The sequence below is a fragment of the Stenella coeruleoalba genome (genome assembly GCF_951394435.1).
Source record: "Stenella coeruleoalba genome assembly, chromosome: 1".
NCBI lineage: Eukaryota > Metazoa > Chordata > Mammalia > Artiodactyla > Delphinidae > Stenella > Stenella coeruleoalba.
The window spans coordinates 153,366,321-153,385,582 of NC_137169.1; the positions used below are offsets into that span (position 1 = coordinate 153,366,321).

Genomic DNA, 19,262 nt, shown 5'->3' on the forward strand with positions numbered 1-19,262 from the left:
CCAGATAGCTAGACAGATATGTCATTATTTTAAGTTATTGATCTCTTAAGTTTGAACACATTTTAACAACCCTGCATTTTCACTCCCCCTCCCAAGTTTACTGCTTTTGGCATCCTATTTTACTTACTTTTGTTTTGAGTATCACTTAATTACTTATTGTGTATAGAGATGATTTTACTATTTTTGTCTTTTAACCTTTCTGTTACCTTTATAAGTGGTTGATCTAGTACTTTTGCTGCATATTTGCCTTTTCCAATGAGATTTTTCCTTTTGTAATTTTCATATTCCTAGTTGTGCCCTTTCCTTTCTACTTAGAGAAGTCCCTTTAATATTCCTTGTAAAGCTGGTTTTGTGGTACTGAAAGTTTTTAGCTATTGCTTGTCTTTTTTCTCACCTTCAAAGCTGAATAATAGCCTTGCTGGGTAGAGTATTCTTGTTTGTAGGTTTTTCCCTTCATCACTTTAAATATGTTGTGTCATTCCCTTCTGGCCTGCAGAGCTTCTGCTGAAAAGTCAGCTGATAGCCTCCTGGGAGTGGCCTTGTGGGTAACTTTTTGCTTTTCCTTTGCTGCTTTTAATATTCTCTCTTAATCTTTAATTTTTGCCATTTAAATTACAGTGTGTTTTGGTGTGGTCCTCTTTGGGTTGATCCTGTTTGGGACTCTCTATGCTTCCTAGACCTGGATGTCTGTTTCCTTCCCCAGGTTAGGAACGTTTTCAGCTATTATGTCTTCACATATGTTCTCTGCCCATTTCTCTCTTCTCCTTTTGGGACCCCAATAATGCAAATGTTAGTATACTTGATGTCTCAGAAGTCTCTTAAACTGTTATTTTTTTTAATTCTTTTTTCTTTTTCCCTTTCAGCTTGAATGATTTCTACTACTCTTTCAGTTTGCTGAACATTCCTCTGTATCATCTACTCTACTGTTGATACCTTTTAGTGTATTTTTAATTCTAATTGCTGTGTTTTTCATCTCTATTTTGTCCTTTGTATATTCTAACTCTTTGTTAAACTTCTCACTCTGTTCATCCAATGTTCTCCCAAGTTCTTTGATTATCATTGTGATCATTACCTTGAACTTTTTTTTTTGTTTGTTTGCGGTACGCGGGCCTCTCACTGTTGTGGCCTCTCCCATTGCAGAACACAGGCTCTGAACGTGCAGCCTCAGCAGCCATGGCTCACGGGTCCAGCCGCTCCATGGCATGTGGGATCTTCCCGGACCAGGGCACGAACCCGTGTCCCCTTGCATCGGCAGGCGGACTCTCAACCACTGCACCACCAGGGAAGCCCTACCTTGAACTTTTTATTGGATATATTATTTCCACTTCACTTAGTTCTTCTCAGATTTTATCTTGTTCCTTTGTCTGGAACATATTCCTCTGTTGCCTCATTTTGCTCTGTTTTTATTTCTATGTATTTTGTAGGTTGGTTATATTTCCCAGTTTTGGAGAAGTGGACTTATGTAGGAAATATCCTATGAGGACCAATAGCACATTCCTCTCTGATCATCAGAGTATATGCTCCAGGGGTACCCTCTATGTGGGTGGTGTGGGTCATTCTGTTGTGACAGGCTGTCTACTGTGGCTGGCTCCCAGTGCAGTTGGTTGCCAGGCCCTGCCTTGTGTAGAGGCTGCCAGATGCTGGTGGGTGGCTGGGTCCTCTCTGGCTGGCTGTAAGGACTTAGTGGTCCTGGGGTTGGCATTCACCTACTTGTGGGTTGGGCTGTGGCCCAGGGGGTCCCAGGCTTGGTGTCTGCCCACTGGTGGGTGAGATTCGGCCCTGGGTCTAGTGCTGACCCATTGGTTGACAGAGCTGGGTCCTGGGGTCTCTGGCTGAGAGGCCTGGGGCTCCCAGAATTTGTGTTCACCCACTGGTGGGTGAGGCTGGGTCCGATGGCTGGCTGTGGGGTCCCAGGGGTCCTGGGGCGAGTGCTATCCAACTGGTGGGTGAGACCATGTCTTGGGCCCTCTGATGAGAGGGACTGAGTCCTGGGGCAGCTGACATCTCAGGGGGTCTTATGGCAGCTGACCTGCTGGTGGGTGGGGCTGGGTCCCTTCCCAGCTAGCTGCTTGGCCTGGGGCATCCCAGGACTGGTGCCAACCGACTGGTGGACAGGACAGGTCCTGCTGATAAGCTAGAGGAAGGATTCCAAAATGGCACTTGTTAGCACTAGTGTCTTCATTATGGTATGAAATCCCAAAACTGTCTGCTGCCCATGTGTATGTCCCCTCAGTGAGTCCCAGCTGCAACTTGCCTCTCTGGGAGGCTCTCCCAAATCAGCAAGTGGTTATGACCCGTGCTCTTTTCACATTACTGCTTCTGTCCAGGGTCCCATAGTGTGTGAGATTTTACGTGTGTCCTTTATGAGTGGAGTCTTTATTTCCCACAGTCCTCTGGCTCTCCTGAAAATAAGCCCCACTGACCTTCAAAGGCAAATATTCTGGGGGCTCATCATCCTGGTGAAGGACCCCTGGATGGGGTGTTCACTGTGGGGTTTGGACCCCTTGCTCCTTGGGAGAACCTCTGCAATTATGATTATTCTCCCATTTCTGGGTCACCTGCCCAGGGGTATGGGTTTTGACTATCCCATGACTCCACTCCTCCTATCCATCTTGTTGTTTCTTCTTTATATCTTTAGTTGTAGAAGATTTTTTCTGCTAGTCTTCAGCAAAAGACATCAGTAGCTTCTCTTTAAATAGTTGTAATTTTGGTGTGCACATCAAATGAGGTAAGCTCAGAACCTTCCTACTCTGCTATTTTGGCCAATCCCTGAGGAATTCTATTAAATCTATAAGTTAATTTGTGGGCCATTTTTTTCTTTACAAATTGAGTCTCCCAATTATTTTCCAGATTTTCTCTTATTCCTTCAGTAAAATGTCATAACCTTATACATTCCTTAATAGATTTATCCCATAATATTTTCTGCTATTTGTTTCTCTTGCAAATGAATCTTTTTTTTCTGTTAGCTTTATGTGTGTGTTGTAAGTGTTATTGCTGACGTTTATGAAAGTTACTGATTCTTGCATGTTTATCTTCACTTAATTCTCTTGAACTTTCATCTTACTTCTAATAGCTAACAATGTGATTCTCTTGTATATGCCTAGTAGACTTCATACACAAATAATGACAATTTTGTATTTTTTCATAGATTATTACATATCACTTTTTTTTCTTTACTTACAACCTCCAATAAAATGTTGAAGACTAGTGGTGATAATAGGCATCCTTTTCTTGTTCTTGACTTTAATGGGAGTGTTTCTAGTATTTCACTATTAAATATGATCCTTGATTAAATATATTCCTATTAAGTATCTCTGGTGAACACATCCTAATGTGACTCCTCACCACACACATACAATGAGTCACACCTTTGTATCATCTCCATCCCTTGAGTATGCATAGAACCTGTGACTTGCTTTTAACCAAAAGAATAAAGCAAATGAAATGGGCTGTTTCTCTCATAATTATATTATTTAAGACTGTCTTCATGGACTACGGAGATAGAGATTCTACTGCCAGCCTTGAGGAAGCAAATTTGTGAACTGTCTATGTAGAGGGCTATGTGGCAGAGAACTACAGACAGCCTCTAGGACATGAGGGCATCTTCCAGTCTCCAGTTTCCAGCCAATAAAGAGATGAGTCCTTCAGTAATACAAAAACAAGTAACTGAATTCTGCCAACTCTCTGAATTAGCTTGGAAACAGATTTTCCTCTAGTCAAGCCTCTAAATGAGAATACCTTGATTGCAGCCTTGTGAGACCCTGAGAAGAGGACCCAATTAAGCTGTGCCCAGACTCCTGATCTATGGCACTTGTGAAATAATAAGTGTTTCTTCTTTTTATTCTCTATTTTTTAAATTGAAGTATAGTTGATTTACAATGTTGTGCTAATTTCTGCTGTACAGCAAAATGACTCAGTTTTACACATATATACTTTTTTTTAATATTCTTTTCCATTATGTTTTATCGGAGAAGATTTGGTGTAGTTCCCCGTGCTATACAGTAGGACCTCGTTGTCCATCTATTCTAAATGTAATAGTTTGCATCTACTAACCCCAAACTCCCAGTCCTTCCCTCCCCTCCCCGCTCCCCCTTGGCAACCACAAGTCTGTTCTCTATGTCTGTGAGTCTGTTTCTGTTTCGTAGATAGGTTCATTTGTGCCATATTTTAGATTCCACATATAAGTGATATTATATGGTATTTGTCTTTCCCTTTCTGACTTACTTCACTTAGTATGATAATCTCTACTTGCATTCATGTTGCTGCAAATGGCATTGTTTCATTCTTTTTTATGGTTGAGTAGTATTCCATTGTACACATATACACCACATCTTCTTTATCCGTTTATCTGCTGATGGGCATTTAGGTTGTTTCCATGTCTTGGCTATTGTGAATAGTGTTGCTATGAACATAGGGGTGGGTATAATTTTATCTGGGTATATTCCCAGGAGTGGGATTTCTGGATCATATGGTGGTTCTATTTTTAGTTTTTTGAGAAACCTCCATACTGTTTTCCACAGTGGCTACACTAACTTACATTCCTACCAACATTGTAGGAGGGTTCCCTTTTCTCCACACCCTCTCCGACATTTGTTATTTATAGATTTTTTAAACGATGGCCATTCTGACCAGTGTGAGGTGGTATCTCGTAGTTTTGATTTGCATTTCTCTAATAACTAATGATGTTGAACAACTTTTCATGTGCTTACTGGCCACCTGTATGTCTTCTTTGGAGAAATATCTATTTGTTGTTGTTGAGTTGTATGAACTGTATATTTTGGAGATTAAGCCCTTGTTGGTTGCATCTTTTGCAAATATTTTCTCCCATTCCATAGGTTGTCTTTTCTTTTTTTTTTTTTTATGGTTTCCTTCACTGTGCAAAAGCTTGTTAGTGTGATTAGGTCCCATTTGTTTACTTTTGATTTTATTTATATTTCCTTGGGAGATAGACCTAAGAAATTGTTAGTACAATTTATGTCAGAGAATATATTGCCTATCCTCTCTTCTAGGAGTTTTATGGTTTCATGTCTTATGTTTAAGTCTTTAAGCCATAGTTTATTTTTGTGCATGGTATGAGGGTGTGTTCTAACTTTGTTGATTTATATGCAGGTGTCCAACTTTCAAGCACCACTCGCTGAAGAGACTGTCTTTTTCATATTGTACATTCTTGCCTCCTTTGTCAAAGATTAACTAACCATGGGTGTATGGGTTTATTTCTGGGCTCTCCATTCTGTTCCATTGATTTGTATGTCTGTTTTTGTGCCAACACCACACTGTTTTGATTACTGTAGCTTTGTAGTATTGTCTGAAGTCTGGGAGAGTTATGCCTCCCACAATTTTCCCCCCCCCTCAGGACTGCTTTGGCAATTCTGGGGCCTTTGTGGTTCCATATAAGGTTTAATATTATTTGCTCTAGTTCTGTGAAAAATGTCATGGTAATTTGATAGGGATTACATTAAATCTGTAGATTGCTTTGGGCAGTATTGCCATTTTAACAATATTAATTCTTCCAATCCAAGGGCATGGGATATCTTTCCACTTTGAATCATCTTTAATTTCCTTTATTAATGTTTTATAGTTCTCAGTGTCTTTCACCTGAAAGACTTTCACCAAGTCTTTCACCTCCTTGATCAGGTTTATTCCCAGGTATTTAATTAATTAATTTATTTTTTGGTGCAATTTTAAAAGGTATTATTTTTTTACATTCCCTTTCTGATCTTTCATTGTTAGTGTAAAGAGATGCAACCAATTTCTGAATGTTAATCTTGTATCCTGCTACTTTGCTGAATTCATTTATTAGATCTAGTAGTTTTTGTGTGGAGTCCTTAGGACTTTCTTTATATAGTATCATGTCATCTGCATATAGTAACAATTTTTACCTCCTCTCTTCCAATTTGGATACATTCCATTTCTTTTTCTTGTATGATTGCTGTGGCAAGGACTTCCAATACTATGTTGAATGGAAGTGGTGAGAGTGGGCGTTCTTGTCTTGTTCCAGATTTTAGTGGGAAGGTTTCAGCTTTCCATCATTGAGTATTATATTGGCTATGGGTTTGTCATAAATGGCTTTTATTATGTTGAGATATGTTTCCTCTATACCCACTTTGGTAAGAATTTCTATCATGAATGGATGTTGAATTTTGTCAAATGCTTTCTTGAAGTTGCTAAATTTAGATAAAAAGAAATCCTGCTGTTTACAACAGCATGGCTGGACCTTGAGGATAATATGCTAAGTGAAATAAGTCAGATGCAGAGAATCATGGTGTGTGATCAGCTTGTGCTCAATTCCCTGATTAGCTGATGTCTTGGAATCTCAATTTTCAGTTTTCTGGTTCTAACCAGTCTGGGGGCTACATGCTGGAGGCATAATGATGCAGGTAACTTCTGGTTAACTTACAGTTAACCTGGTGGGGGTTTTAGTATCTTCAGAACAACTTAGAAATGTGCTTCAGACTTATCTTTACCTTTGAAACAGAACTAGGAGTCTTTGTGACTGAGTTATTATGTTTAACTGTTTAAGTTACAGCCATAACTGCTTAAGTATGGCTACTCTCCTGCCTGAATCTCCTATCTTTGTTTCTGCATTCTTTGCTTCCCCAAACATTAACTGCTAAGGCCTATTCTTTGTTCTACATGGAGGGCCTAGGAGGTCATGGTGTATTTTTACAGCTGCTTTTCCCAATCAACAATTAGCAGGGACACAGAGGATTCTGTCACCGGGAAGGTCCCACAGGGTCTTTCTCAGTTTCAATGTGGGAATTACATGTTCTTTAAAGGCTTAATAAAAACATTTTTTGTTTGCAATTTTCTTCCCAAAATTAATTGATGAATTTGTTTGTCTGCTTGGTTTTGGGGATTTGAGCTATCACTTATTATTGGTTTATAATTTTATTATATTGGAATTTATTGAAATGTTACTTTTAGCTTTCCCCATGGTCAATTTTGTGATGGCCCTGTATATAGTTGAGATGTATCTTTTCTATATCTTGGATTCAAAGTTCTATTTATACATATTTACCAGCTCCTTAAATGTGATAGTCAAATCCATTAAATCCTTGCTTTTTCTTTTGCCTACTATATCTACTGATTTTTCAGAGAGAGCCAGATAATTTAAAAATCATTTTGATTACTCTGTATGCAGTGTGCAATTTTTTCAATTGTAAGTTACCTCAAATCCTTTTAGATTTAGAAACAAATCTATAGAATGTAGTCTTCTGTGAGTTTAAATGAGGACTGGAGGCTTTCCCTCCCCTTTTCCATAGTTCATAGATTACTTTGCAACCAAACGTGCTTCTATATGTTCTTCCAACAACACCAGAGTGATATCTAAGGAGTCAATACTGTACCAATCAGAAAATGACTCAGGAAACATTAGTTGGTCAACCTCAGCCTTTTTCTTCCCTTAAAAATATGGATACACTGAAATTTGTATAAACTGCCACTACTGAAAAAGAATACCTCATTTAGAATGTAATGAAGGTCAAACATCTGTCTGCCTTACTCTCTTTTAATTATGGGCAGTGCCATACCTTTATGGGTATAGGCATTTAAATGTGCCACACACACACTGTGGGTTTAACCCCTATGGGAGCAACACTTTAATTATTTTTGCTGAACAAAGAAAAATGATACCTGGATTTCATATTACAAACATGAAAAATGACTACCTCACACCAGTCTATAGACGCATCAGGGTTGTTGCAGAGTTTCCTGTAAAAGCATTTCACATCTTGATTCTTCACTTCTGGACCAAAGAGTTCCTGTACGGTCGCATAAAACTTGTCATAATCAATTGCATCTGCATTGTAACAAAATACAAGAACATTGTCATAAAATTCAAAGAAATATATTGCATTTTTCAGCTGCTTTTTTCCCATTTTCTAATCTATTTCAACCTATAAAAACCATATTCTTCTAAAGTTTAAAGATCTTTTCATGGGAACGTAACTAGGCTCTTGGCTAGAATATTACTTAGAAGAAAATATTTTACTTTGGTGTTTAGTATATCCTCCATAGATTTTGTCTCAATTATTTTAGGCATTTTGTTCAGGAATACAAAGATAAGAAAGTGAATTACTTCTTTCCTATTGGGAAAAAGTTTTACTAACAGGAGTGTTTGCTAGAGCTAATCTTGAGTGGAAGATAGAAGTGAGCAAAGAGCAATTTTTTTTGTTGTTTTTTTTTCTTGCCAAAATTTTATTATTTTATTTGTTACATGATATCTTTAATTCATCTCAGCATAGTTTTACATATGATGTAAAGTAAGGGTGTTTCATTTTGGATTTTCTAAGAAACAGACCCCAAGACAGATGCAGAATTGCAAGAGATTTATTGGGGGGAAACTCCTATGAAAAAGGAAGAATGGGAGCAGGAGTAAATGATGAGAGACTTCAGATCATAATAGAGTTCTGATACATATTAAGGGAAAGATAGGTGAATTCATTCAACCCATGAAAGACAGGTCTCCATACCAGTTTTCAACAGGACTCCCAAAGATCCTGAGCCTTCACTTGCCCCTCACTCCCTCTTAGGTCTCAGCAAAGGTATTGTTACTGGAAGTGGTGTGGTAAGAACATACCTGCAGGTTCCTTGGTTCCTAGGATTCTCCTGACCCTACACCCTTGTAATTCATCATTTTCCACACTTCATCTAGATCCTTTTAATGCAGAGCCCATTCAATAATGTTCTTCGTATCTACCGTCATTGTTTGGGTACCTTCCATCTTTCTCTTTACCATTTGCAGTTGTACTGTAATCTTTGAAAGGCTCCAATCTCTTTTGCACTATCTCTTCTAAAATCTCTCCCCTTGAAATAATTTTTATTAATGTCAAATTTCCTAAAGCTTTGGATAATATCCGACTTTGCCTGACTTTTTATCACTAGCTGCCATGCTGCCATATGCTAGACAGAGTAAAAAAAATCTGGACTCTAGCTTTGTCAATTATTGATTTTTGTGAGCCACACTAGTAACTTAATATCTCTGACTTTCCACTTTCCCATCTATTATATGGGCAAAATTAAAATCACTACAAAGAACAATTGTTGATTGATTCTTTGACACTGTAAACAGACATGCACACAAACCACATCATTGACTGAATATTGATTTTGAAAAATTTTGTGATTCACTGGGGTATAGCTATTAAGTCTCAGGACCAGAAGGAGTTAGACACAAATATGCATTAAGCAACTGTTATGTGTCAGAACTGAGCTAGACAGTGGTCTTAGAATGGAAAACTAGATAGACAAGACCCCTTCCTCTGTAGTTTACATTCTAGTGGGAGAAACAGAAAATCAACAAGTGAACAAAATATTTACAGATTGTGACAAGCAAGACTAATTACTAGAGATAAATCCAATCCAACGTTTGGATTAGTGGTTATCTGTGTAAAAGAGCATGAGAGAACATTCTGGAATGATAGAAATGTTCCCTGTCTTGATCTGGTTGGTAACTACAGGTATGTTTACATATATCCAAATTTATCGAGTTATACACTTAAGATTAGTGCTCTTTCTGTGCTTTACTGTATGCAGGCCATACCTTAGTAACAACTTGAGAATCATTAAGTATAGAGTGAGATAAGTGCTCAAAAGGAAACCAATAGGGAGCTGTGATAGAACTATCTAGTGGCTGGTGTGTGGGGGTGGACCCGAGAGAATCCCTTTCTAAGGACAGGTAAAAATAAATAAACCTGAGACCTGATAAGCAAAAGGAGTCAGCCATGTGCAAAGGTAGACAAGAGGATTTTAGGCAAAGGCTGACAAACACAAAGACACTGAGGCAGGAAAGTGCTTGGTGCATTCTGGGAAGGTCAGTGACATGAAGTATAGTGAGGACTGGGGAAAGTACCATGAGGTGAGATCAGAGAGGAAGGAGGGCCAAGCTAGAGTTAGAAGTTTGTATTTTATTCTAAGCATAATGGTGAGATATCACTAGAGAGTTTGAAAGACACTGGTGGCTGTGAGGAGATAAGAGTGAAAGCTATAAAATCACTGAGGGGCTCGTGCATTTAACCCGGGTTTCAAATGTGGAGGCTTAGGCCAGGATGATACTGAGGGTGATGGTACCTGAGCTGCCATGGAAGTCTCATTTATGCCTGCTTTCTCAACTTATTATTATTTTTAGGCCATGCCCTGCCACATGTGGGATATTAGTTCCCTAACCAGGGATCAAACCCATGCCCCCTGCATTGGGAGCATGGAGTCTTAACCACTGGACCACCAGGGAAGTCCCTCAACTTAATTATTAATAACACCCCTTTCACTCTTGAAAGTGTCATCAACTGGATGATAAGTGGTATAGGCATCAAAGAGATAGCACTGAGATGGTGAGATATGGTTGGAAGTAGAATTGCAAGACTTGCTAATAGCTTGGAAGTTGTTGGGGACAAAGTTGTGATTGAAGGACAGGCTGGGTTCTATTGTAATGGTTGCCATTCGGAGTGTTTGCCCTCCCTCTCTCACAGGGCTATTTGACAACGTCTGCAGACATTTTTTGATTGTTACAACTAGGGATGGGGTGCTACTGACATCTGGTGGGTAGAGGCCAGAGATGCCACTAAACATTCTGCAATGCACAGGATAGCCTGCCCCACCCCCGGCCTCACACACATACACATATACAGAACAAAGAATTATCCAGCCCCAAATGTCAATGTTGTCAAGGTTGAGAAACCCTGTTCTAGAATGACACTCAGGTTTCTAATTTCAAAACTCAGCAGATGTTGGTGCTATTTACCAAAACAGGGGCAAATGAATAAGGACCATAATTCTTGGGGAAAACAAACCATTCAATCTTGGTCATATTAAGTTTGATATTCATATGAGAGATCCAAATAGCTTAGCTGTTTTAAATTCATACCAACTAGTACAAGATAGGTGTCTCGTTCTAAATGCCACTGGATGAGGATGATAAGACTTTCCTTTCCTGGGATGATTTTAATCCTATTGGGTAATTGACAAGAAGATTTAAGAACAATATTGTACAGATGAAATCCTGCAACGTACTTGGTATCATTTTTGAGGTAAACAACTATTCTATTAGAAATGTTCTCTCTAGTTCTTAGCTTCCTGCCTATGGTGAGAGGTAGACATTATTGTCCTGTATTTATAAGGGAATATGAATGTATGCCAGTATTAGCAGTCTGATCAAAGTTCAGATTACATTTCTCCCTTCTCAGCCTTTCAGTTTAGTCCCTGTCATAAAGGTAATTTATCTAGCAGTACTTAGTTTTGATCAAATCTAATATATATACATATACATATAAACTATACTATAGTACATTATAGTATAATTATAATATAAAATATTATAAAACATATATCTATATGTCTATAATATATATATATATGTTCTCTCTCTCTAAATATATATATATGTATGTGTGTGTGTGTGTATACAAACATATATACTACAGAAGAAGGAAATTTTCAGTGTGGCTTTGTAATTGCAAGCTTGTAAATGTAAGCAAGGTTAACTTGTTAATTTAGCACACCTTTAAGGCATACTTCCTGGCTTCAGACCCTGGGCTAACCCTGGGGTTACAAAACCTTCAAAACACTCACAGTTCAATGCAGGAAAGAATGGGCAGGTATTTAATACTCACATGTATATAAATTTCTGCAGCTTAAGATTAGTAGATATATTCCTTGTGATGTCAATAAAATGTGTCAAAAGTTCTAAGGATGGCTTTGCTTAGGGAAAGTTTGGAAGTTTTTATGAAGAAGTGATATTTGATTTGGGTCTTGAAAAATGAGCAAGAGCTTATAGGCACAAAAATGGGAGGAAATGCACTACACATTGCAGGGATGACACGTGCAAAATCAGAGTCGTTAAGAGTTTGCCATGCTTGGAAATGCTGAGAGATTCATGTTAGGGCAGAGGTGCATGAAGGGAACTTCCAGGAGCTGAAGCTGGAAAGGTGGGTTAAGGGATGACTGTGAATAGATCTGGATGCCAAGTTAATGTTTATGGAATTTAAGGGTGAGCTAATAAGCCAGGAATGTGGCAATTCAAAACAGATTTTTAAAGGAAAATCTCCCTGCAGAAGTATACAGAAAGGAATAACTCTTGGCAAGAAGACCATTATATCAAGAGGCTGCTATAATAACCCAAGAGTGAAATACCAAAAAATAGTCAAAATTTATACCAAGACACCTGACTTAGGAGACTAGGTAGATGATGTCTCTGCTAGAAGACTGAGAGACAACACAGGCAAAGCTCAAGGAAGAAAGAGGCAAAGAAAGAATTACAAGAGGAAAAAGTAAGAAGAGAGTGGTGTGATGAGAGACACTGAAGGAGAACATTTCTAGAAACAGTGGCAGCTAACTGTTAATGTAGTAAAATGGCCAAGTAAGCTGGAAAATATAAACAAGTTATTGAATTTGGCAGGTGAATACCTAGGTAAAAAGCATTTTTTCAGCAAAGTGATGAGGGAAACCAGACTTGAGTTGATTGAAAACAAAGTGGTGACACTATGGGGAAATTTAGTGGAGAAGCAAAGGAAAGACATACAGCTTAAAAGGAAAAGAAAGTCAAGGTCAGGACCATGGTTATAATTTTAGTTTTAATTTTAGTTTTAGAATTTTAGTTTTAGAAGACAAAGCCAGTGGAAAAGGAGGTTTTGCAGTTGTTGCAGCAAGGTGATAGCTCTGGAGGGGAAGAGGGCTGGAAGAAAGTGGAAGAAAGGACAGGTGCTGCTTCAGGTAATTTGGAAGTGGAAGAAAGGGAATTTGAGAGAATTCTTGCCTTTTGGCTTTGCTTTCACTTATGATGTTGGAAGCTTGACTGAATGGAGGTGAGTTCCTGTAGAGGATTCAGAAAAAGTGGCAAGGGTTTGGAAAATCAGTTATACAGAGAGTTAAAACAAACTGACTAGGGAAAAATGAAAGCTTATTGAGTAGTTTAGAAAGCCCAGCCAAATTCTCTGTCATCTAACAAAAGCATATCTGAAAGGTCTAAATCAGCTGTAACACTTAGGAATTGAATGACTTGAGAGATGATTTAACCGTACCTCTCATTTTTTAACAAATAAAATGGGGATATAGCAATAATAGTAGTAGTTGTCTATTAGAATTGTTATGAGAAGTAATTAAATTATATTTATTAAAGTGACTTGTAAATTCTTAAATGCTATTCAAATAATACCATTTTGGGTTTGAACACCCAAAGTCAACAGTTTCACTTATTCATGACTATACAACCTGGCATATTAAAAGGCTGGCCATGCTGACCCTTTAGCAGTTATGTGGGCCCTGCTTCTTTCCTCACAACAGCAGGATTTGTTCTGTTAGCCTTTTATTCTGCTGTTAAGCCTTGCTATTCACTGCTGTCCTCAATGCTCTGAAGCTACACACTACACCACTCCCCTTCAACCTTGACCATGGAGCTGTACTTTCAGTTCTGTGTTGGTATCTGCTGCTAATGATCCTGGCAGACAATTGTTCATTGTTTCCCTTACCTTCTCATGCTTGAAATTATTCTAGCTTAAAGATGCGGGGAGAGACCCAGAGAGTGAATCATGGTAAGGTAGAAAACTTTGCCTTACTTATAAAAGTCTTTATGATCTTGTGATATCGTTAAGTAAAGAGATGGCAGGTGGCTCATGTGGCTTGCTAATGGTCACTATGCACTACTGAGAGTCCCAGGGCAATCAGTGAGCCATCAAATGGTAGATCCCACAGAAGAACGCTTAAATGTCATTTAATCCAACCCCCTAATTTTATACTTGAGTCAACTAACATTCAGAAAAATGAAAAGAGCTTCCTTAAGTCCACTTAGCTATTCAAGGACAGATTCAGAACGAGGACTTGAGGCCCCCCATTCAATGTCTTTGCTATTAAGCTATGTTGCTTCTCCATGATGGCTTAAAACTTTTCCCAGGTCTAATCAACGGACCCAACTGGACTGCCCTGTGATCACTGATCTTACCTTCTTTCTGGATAAAAAAGCCAGCTCTTTCATCTCTTTTCTGGGCTGCTATACGTTCAACCAATTTTTCAAACCCTCCCAAGGCTGTCCTGAAATTGCTAACCTGAAGTGCAAGGTTGAAATGTTTTTCTTCCCTGATATCCATAGGGACATAGGGAATCTTTTATTTCTGTCCAGAAATAACAATGTAAATTGCCAACTTAGAAAACTTTCCAGTTGTTACAATGTCTCCCTGTTACCTCAATTTTTGCCCTAGGTCTCATTCCTTTGATCTTAAAATCCCATACTGTGGGTAGGAATAAGAGTTGCTGCCACTAGGATGTTAGCAGGGAGAAACACTGACTTTGGTCTAATGCATTTCATACAGGCAAACATTTCAGTAAAAATCCTGACCTCATAATGTTACCAGTGTCATGCATATGGTCCTCATTGCATCATAATATATCTGTAACATCATCCTTCCTTCATAAGGAGGAGATTGAGATTTCTTTCCCCACAAATTGTGTGTGTGTGTGTGTGTGTGTATACACTGCCTAAGAGGGAAGAAAAATGGGTAAAGACCAAGTAAGGAAACTGGTGGGGCTAAGTCAAAGGACAAGGGTTAGGGAGCGCAGAGAAGGCCTCATTAATAGAAAGACATCTGGGCACAGACCAGAGGGACGTAAGGTAGCAAGCCATGTGGGTAAATGGTAGAAGGGTGTTCCAAGAACAGAAGGCATAAAGTCCTGAGATCAAAGTGTGCTTCACGTATCTGAAAAACAGCAAAGAGATCATGTGACAGGGGTGATGTGGGATGGGGAAGAGAAGTGGGGAGATAAGGTCAGAGAGTCGGGGGGCAGGGAGCAGATTTGTAAGGACAGTCTATACAGTAATCCCTAATCTACTATTGAGTAGAATACTGATATGATCTGATTCACAATTGAAAAGGATTGTTTTAGCTGCTTTGTGGAGGTAAACTGAAGGAGAGAAAGAATAGAAGCAGGGAAACAAATTAGGTGGCAATTTCAATAATCCAAGTAAGAGTTAATAGTGGTTTAGATTAGGATATTAGTGATGAAGGTAGGGCTAAGATGTCAGATTGTATGAGGGTAAATATGACAGAATTTGCTGATAGATTAGATGAGAGTGTGATAGCAAGAGAAGGATCAAGAATAACTCCAGGGATTCTGGAAGGATAGAGTAGTTACTCATTTTTGGGGAGCAAGTCAGTGGGAGGAGCAGATTTTGGGGGAAGAATTAAGAGGTCAATTTGGGATGTGTTAAGTTTGAGATGTCTATTAGATAAACAATTGTGGAGATTGAATACTCAGATATAAAAGTCCAGGGTTCAGGGGAGAGCTTGAGAATCATCAACATTTAGGTGGTATTCAGAGCCACTGGACTGGATGAGATCTCCTTGAAGAAGCAAAATAACTGAGGACCAAACCCTGAGCATGCCAGTGTTCAGAGGTCAGAGTGATCAGAAAGAACCACTGACAGAGACTAAGTAGGAGTGGCCAGTGAGGTAGAAGAGCCAAGAGAAAGGAGTATTTCAGAAACCAAGAGAAGAAAGTGTTTTGAAAAGGAAGGAGACATTGGAAGGACTATCAGTTTACTCAGTAAAGAAATTGCATGGGAAGAAAAAAGAAGGAAGGAGAACCTGCAGGTTAAAAGGAACTTTAAAGACACACCAACTAGTCATAGTATGTGGACTGTATTTAGATCCTGACTCAACAATCAAACTGAAAAATAATTCCAACATGTCTGAGATAATTGGAAATTGGAACACTGACTAAGATATTTGATGATACTGAGAAGTTATTGTTCATTATTTTAGATGTAATGAATATATATTATGTTATATTATTGTTATGTGATATATTTTAGAGTGTGAAATAAAATTCATATTTTATGGCAAGACAAGAAAAATTTAAACATAAAATATTTCTCTGCCCTTTGGCCTCCTCTCTGTCCTCTACTGTGCATTGTGTATCTGCATTATGCATTGACCAAACCTTCCCCATCAGTAGAAATACCTGAAAGAGCAACATTCTCCTAGCACCAAAAAAAACAGCCCCTTAAAAGATAATACTCCTTTTTCATCTTGTAAGGGGCCACAGTGACGCTTAGATCTGAACTGTGTAAACTGTCAATAATATGTCATTTAATGTACAGCCCTCTGTCTCAAAAAATTTCACAAGAACTGTACCTTGATTCTAACAGGCGGAAAAGTTCTTGGAGCTTTCTCAGATGCTGTTCCTGGGTTATAATTCTCAAATTTGGCTAAAATTGAAATTTTCCATTTCTTTCATAGATTGACTATTGATTAAGTTTCATTGACAAGAGCTACATACTGAAGTATTTACAGATAAGCGTTAAAATACAAAGGAGTGGCAAACTGTGCCGAATACTAATAATAGGCTATATAAGGTGAGGACTGATGATTAACCATTGGAATGTGCATTATGGTGACCTTGAGAAACACCATCTCAGTGGAATGGTGGATCAAAGAGAGGGTGGGAGGAGGGACTGTGGAAACAGCAAGTATAAATGCATATTATGGCAGTGGCTTTTGGGAACATCTTAAAAGTATAAGCTGGAGCAATTCACAATTATTGTGGCCATTTTTAGAGCTACAGGATGCAGTGGTACCTGTATTTTCTCAATTGCAAAAATGATATAACCATCAGTTTAAAGAACTTAAAAGATATCACTCATGTTCCCACCCCTCTTACAAAATTGTTGATTTTAGAATATTTCCTTCTAGGCTCAGGCCACATACTTTGATAATTGTATGCAGTTTCAATAGAATCATGCACATTATTTAAATATTAATGTATTCTTTCATAAATCTGTCTCCATGTTTCTAATATCCTTCATAAGTATATATTTTTTCTTTTCCATCTATTTTTCTCAACCAAATATTTAATTATTTTATTAATTGCTTTTTTACATATAAATGATTGTGAAGGTGATTGATATAAAAATTCAGAAGCAAGCACACATCTAGCTGTGTAAGGAAAGAAATAATATTGCCACTCTTAGAGAAAGACTCTAGTTTAAAAAAAAATAGTTGGAATGATTTCCCTGAGCTATTTGGCTTCAGCTTCTATGAGTCATATAAGATCTTGTGTGTGGAAGTCAGTGACCAAGGCCATGACATAAGGCCTATAGTTAGGTCCTCAGCTGGTCTGTGATGTGGCCCAGGCACCAGATATCTGGTAGAAATTCTGCCAGAAGCAATAGGTTGTTCTGCTTTTTCTGCTTCTGAGTTCACCCTAGTCAACTCTAGTTATCAACATAAGTAAGCGAAGGACCCCTCTGGAGTGAAATGAGAATTCTTGACTGGTGCGTGTGGCAGGGCAGGCAGGAGCTCCAACATTGCATGATGCTGGCCAGCCAGGTACTGCTAAGAATCTGGGCCATGTTCACCCAGGTATTTACATGATAAAAAAATAATACAAGAGCAGAAGATACCTTGATAACTCTCCTCTGCATGTCTGTCTCTTGAGTTACAGCCAAAACCGATGTCATATATATCAGGGCATAGCTGTCATACTGTTATTTCCCTTTGCCATCACTTTGGAAATTCCCTTATCTTTTCTCTTTTATCCTATATCTTACTTTTCCAGGGTTTATTCCCTCATTTTGGTGGCTTGCATCCAGAAATAGTTGCCTGGAAGATAAATGTTTGATAACTTACCCATCTGAAAATATTCTTAATCTTCTTTTGCATTGAATGATATTTGGGTAAGTATAGAATTCCAGGCTGGAAATTGCTTTATTTCAGTGTTTTGAAGATAACATTCCACTGTCTTTTTGCTTCTGGTGTTGCTATTAGAGGAAGTCTATTTTGATCAGATTTTGTTGCTGATTATAAGCTATTCTGATCTCTGATCCTTTGTACGTAACTTATTTTATTCCCGACCCCCCCACCTCAGGAAACCTATAAATGCTCTCTTTGTCCCCATTGTACCAAAATTTCACTATAATGGGTACTGCTGTGGAGAATATATGTATATATAGATACAGATATATATAGATAGAGATATAGCTAGAGATAGATATACATTAATCATAACTTCACTAACCAGTTCCTTTAAGAAATTGAATGATTATTCTTCTATAACTCCTTTGTCACCCAAACTCTGCTTTATAGAGCAAGATTATAAATGAGATTCCATTTTTTAGAAAATACTAATTAATTATTTATTTGGCTTCATCGGGTCTTAGTTGCAGTAGGCAGGATCTTTAGTTGCAGCACACAAACTCTTAGTTGTGGCATGTGGGATCGAGTTCCCTGACCAGGGATCGAACCCGGACCCCCTGCATCAGGATCACAGAGTCTTAGCCACTGGACCACCAGGGAAGTCCCAAGATTCCATTTTAAAACAAATGTATGTATTTGGGGGGAGGGGAATGTGGACAGGTACCCAATTTTCATTAAACTGATCCCTACATCTCACACATCTGAGAAGTTGTATGCACAAAGAGAATTGACATTCAGAACTTGAAGGTATGCCAGATTTTCTTTTTTGAAAAAGTTCAATATCATTCACTAACTTATGTTTCCTAAGGCCAGAAATTGTTCAGATATATTTGGCCAGATTTTCTTCAAGGCTTTTTCTGCTTCTCACTAGGAATCACAGTTCAGACATGTCAGGGAAGGATTAGTTCCAGCCCTTGGAAGGAGATTACTCAGTTGAGTAAGGGTCGAAGAGTCCTCTTAGCTGACATGTGCATGACACAGAAGGCTAAGTGTTATCAGTGAATCTGAGCAAGAGTGGCAGATAAAAACTGTCTCCATTCACACCCTCATACTTTGTAAAAGATTTTTTTTGGAATATGAGGGTTGTGATGATTTAATGCTCCAGAGTGGGAAGGTATTAAAATGGCCTTCTTTCTGTCTTGCCAGAGGCTCCACTTGAGGAATCCCCCCATTCTAGAAAAAGTGCTATACAGCCCATGTAGGAGGATGGGCTGAGAAGTGGAGGCACTGAGAAACCGATTCTTCACAGATGAGTCTATTCTCACCTTCAAAATACTTAAGAGGAGGCAGGTTCATTAAGAGGTTGAGGAGACCCTTGGTGAGCACTTTAGAGAAAAATTTTAGAGTAGTTAAGTGGCCATAACTTTTATCCACTTCTTTCTACCCAACTGGCACTGAAGGGGACAGTCTGTGGCCAGTTCTCCAACAGCAGGCCACATCCAGGTTTTGGTAGGGCAAGGATGCATACATATTTCCAGAGGGCCGGATGCAAGACTCTGAGTAGAAGAGCCAAGCTGTGTCATCTTAGCACTGCCTGTAGGGTCTAAGGGCCCCTAACCAGGATCTGAGAGGTAGACCCAAGGA

At 38.6% G+C, this 19,262-nt stretch overlaps 1 protein-coding gene across 1 annotated transcript in view; it reads right to left on the bottom strand.

Moving 5' to 3' along the window:
• WDR64 (WD repeat domain 64) overlaps nucleotides 1–14,075 on the bottom strand; it is a gene marked incomplete at its 5' end in the record, with an annotated part of 149,491 nt that extends 135,416 nt beyond the window's left edge. The window contains 2 exons of the mRNA XM_079916450.1: nucleotides 7,668–7,798; nucleotides 13,931–14,075. Coding sequence (XP_079772576.1) covers nucleotides 7,668–7,798; nucleotides 13,931–14,075 — 276 coding nt within the window. The remainder of the gene's footprint in view (nucleotides 1–7,667; nucleotides 7,799–13,930) is intronic.
• Nucleotides 14,076–19,262: the final 5,187 nt, after the last annotated feature.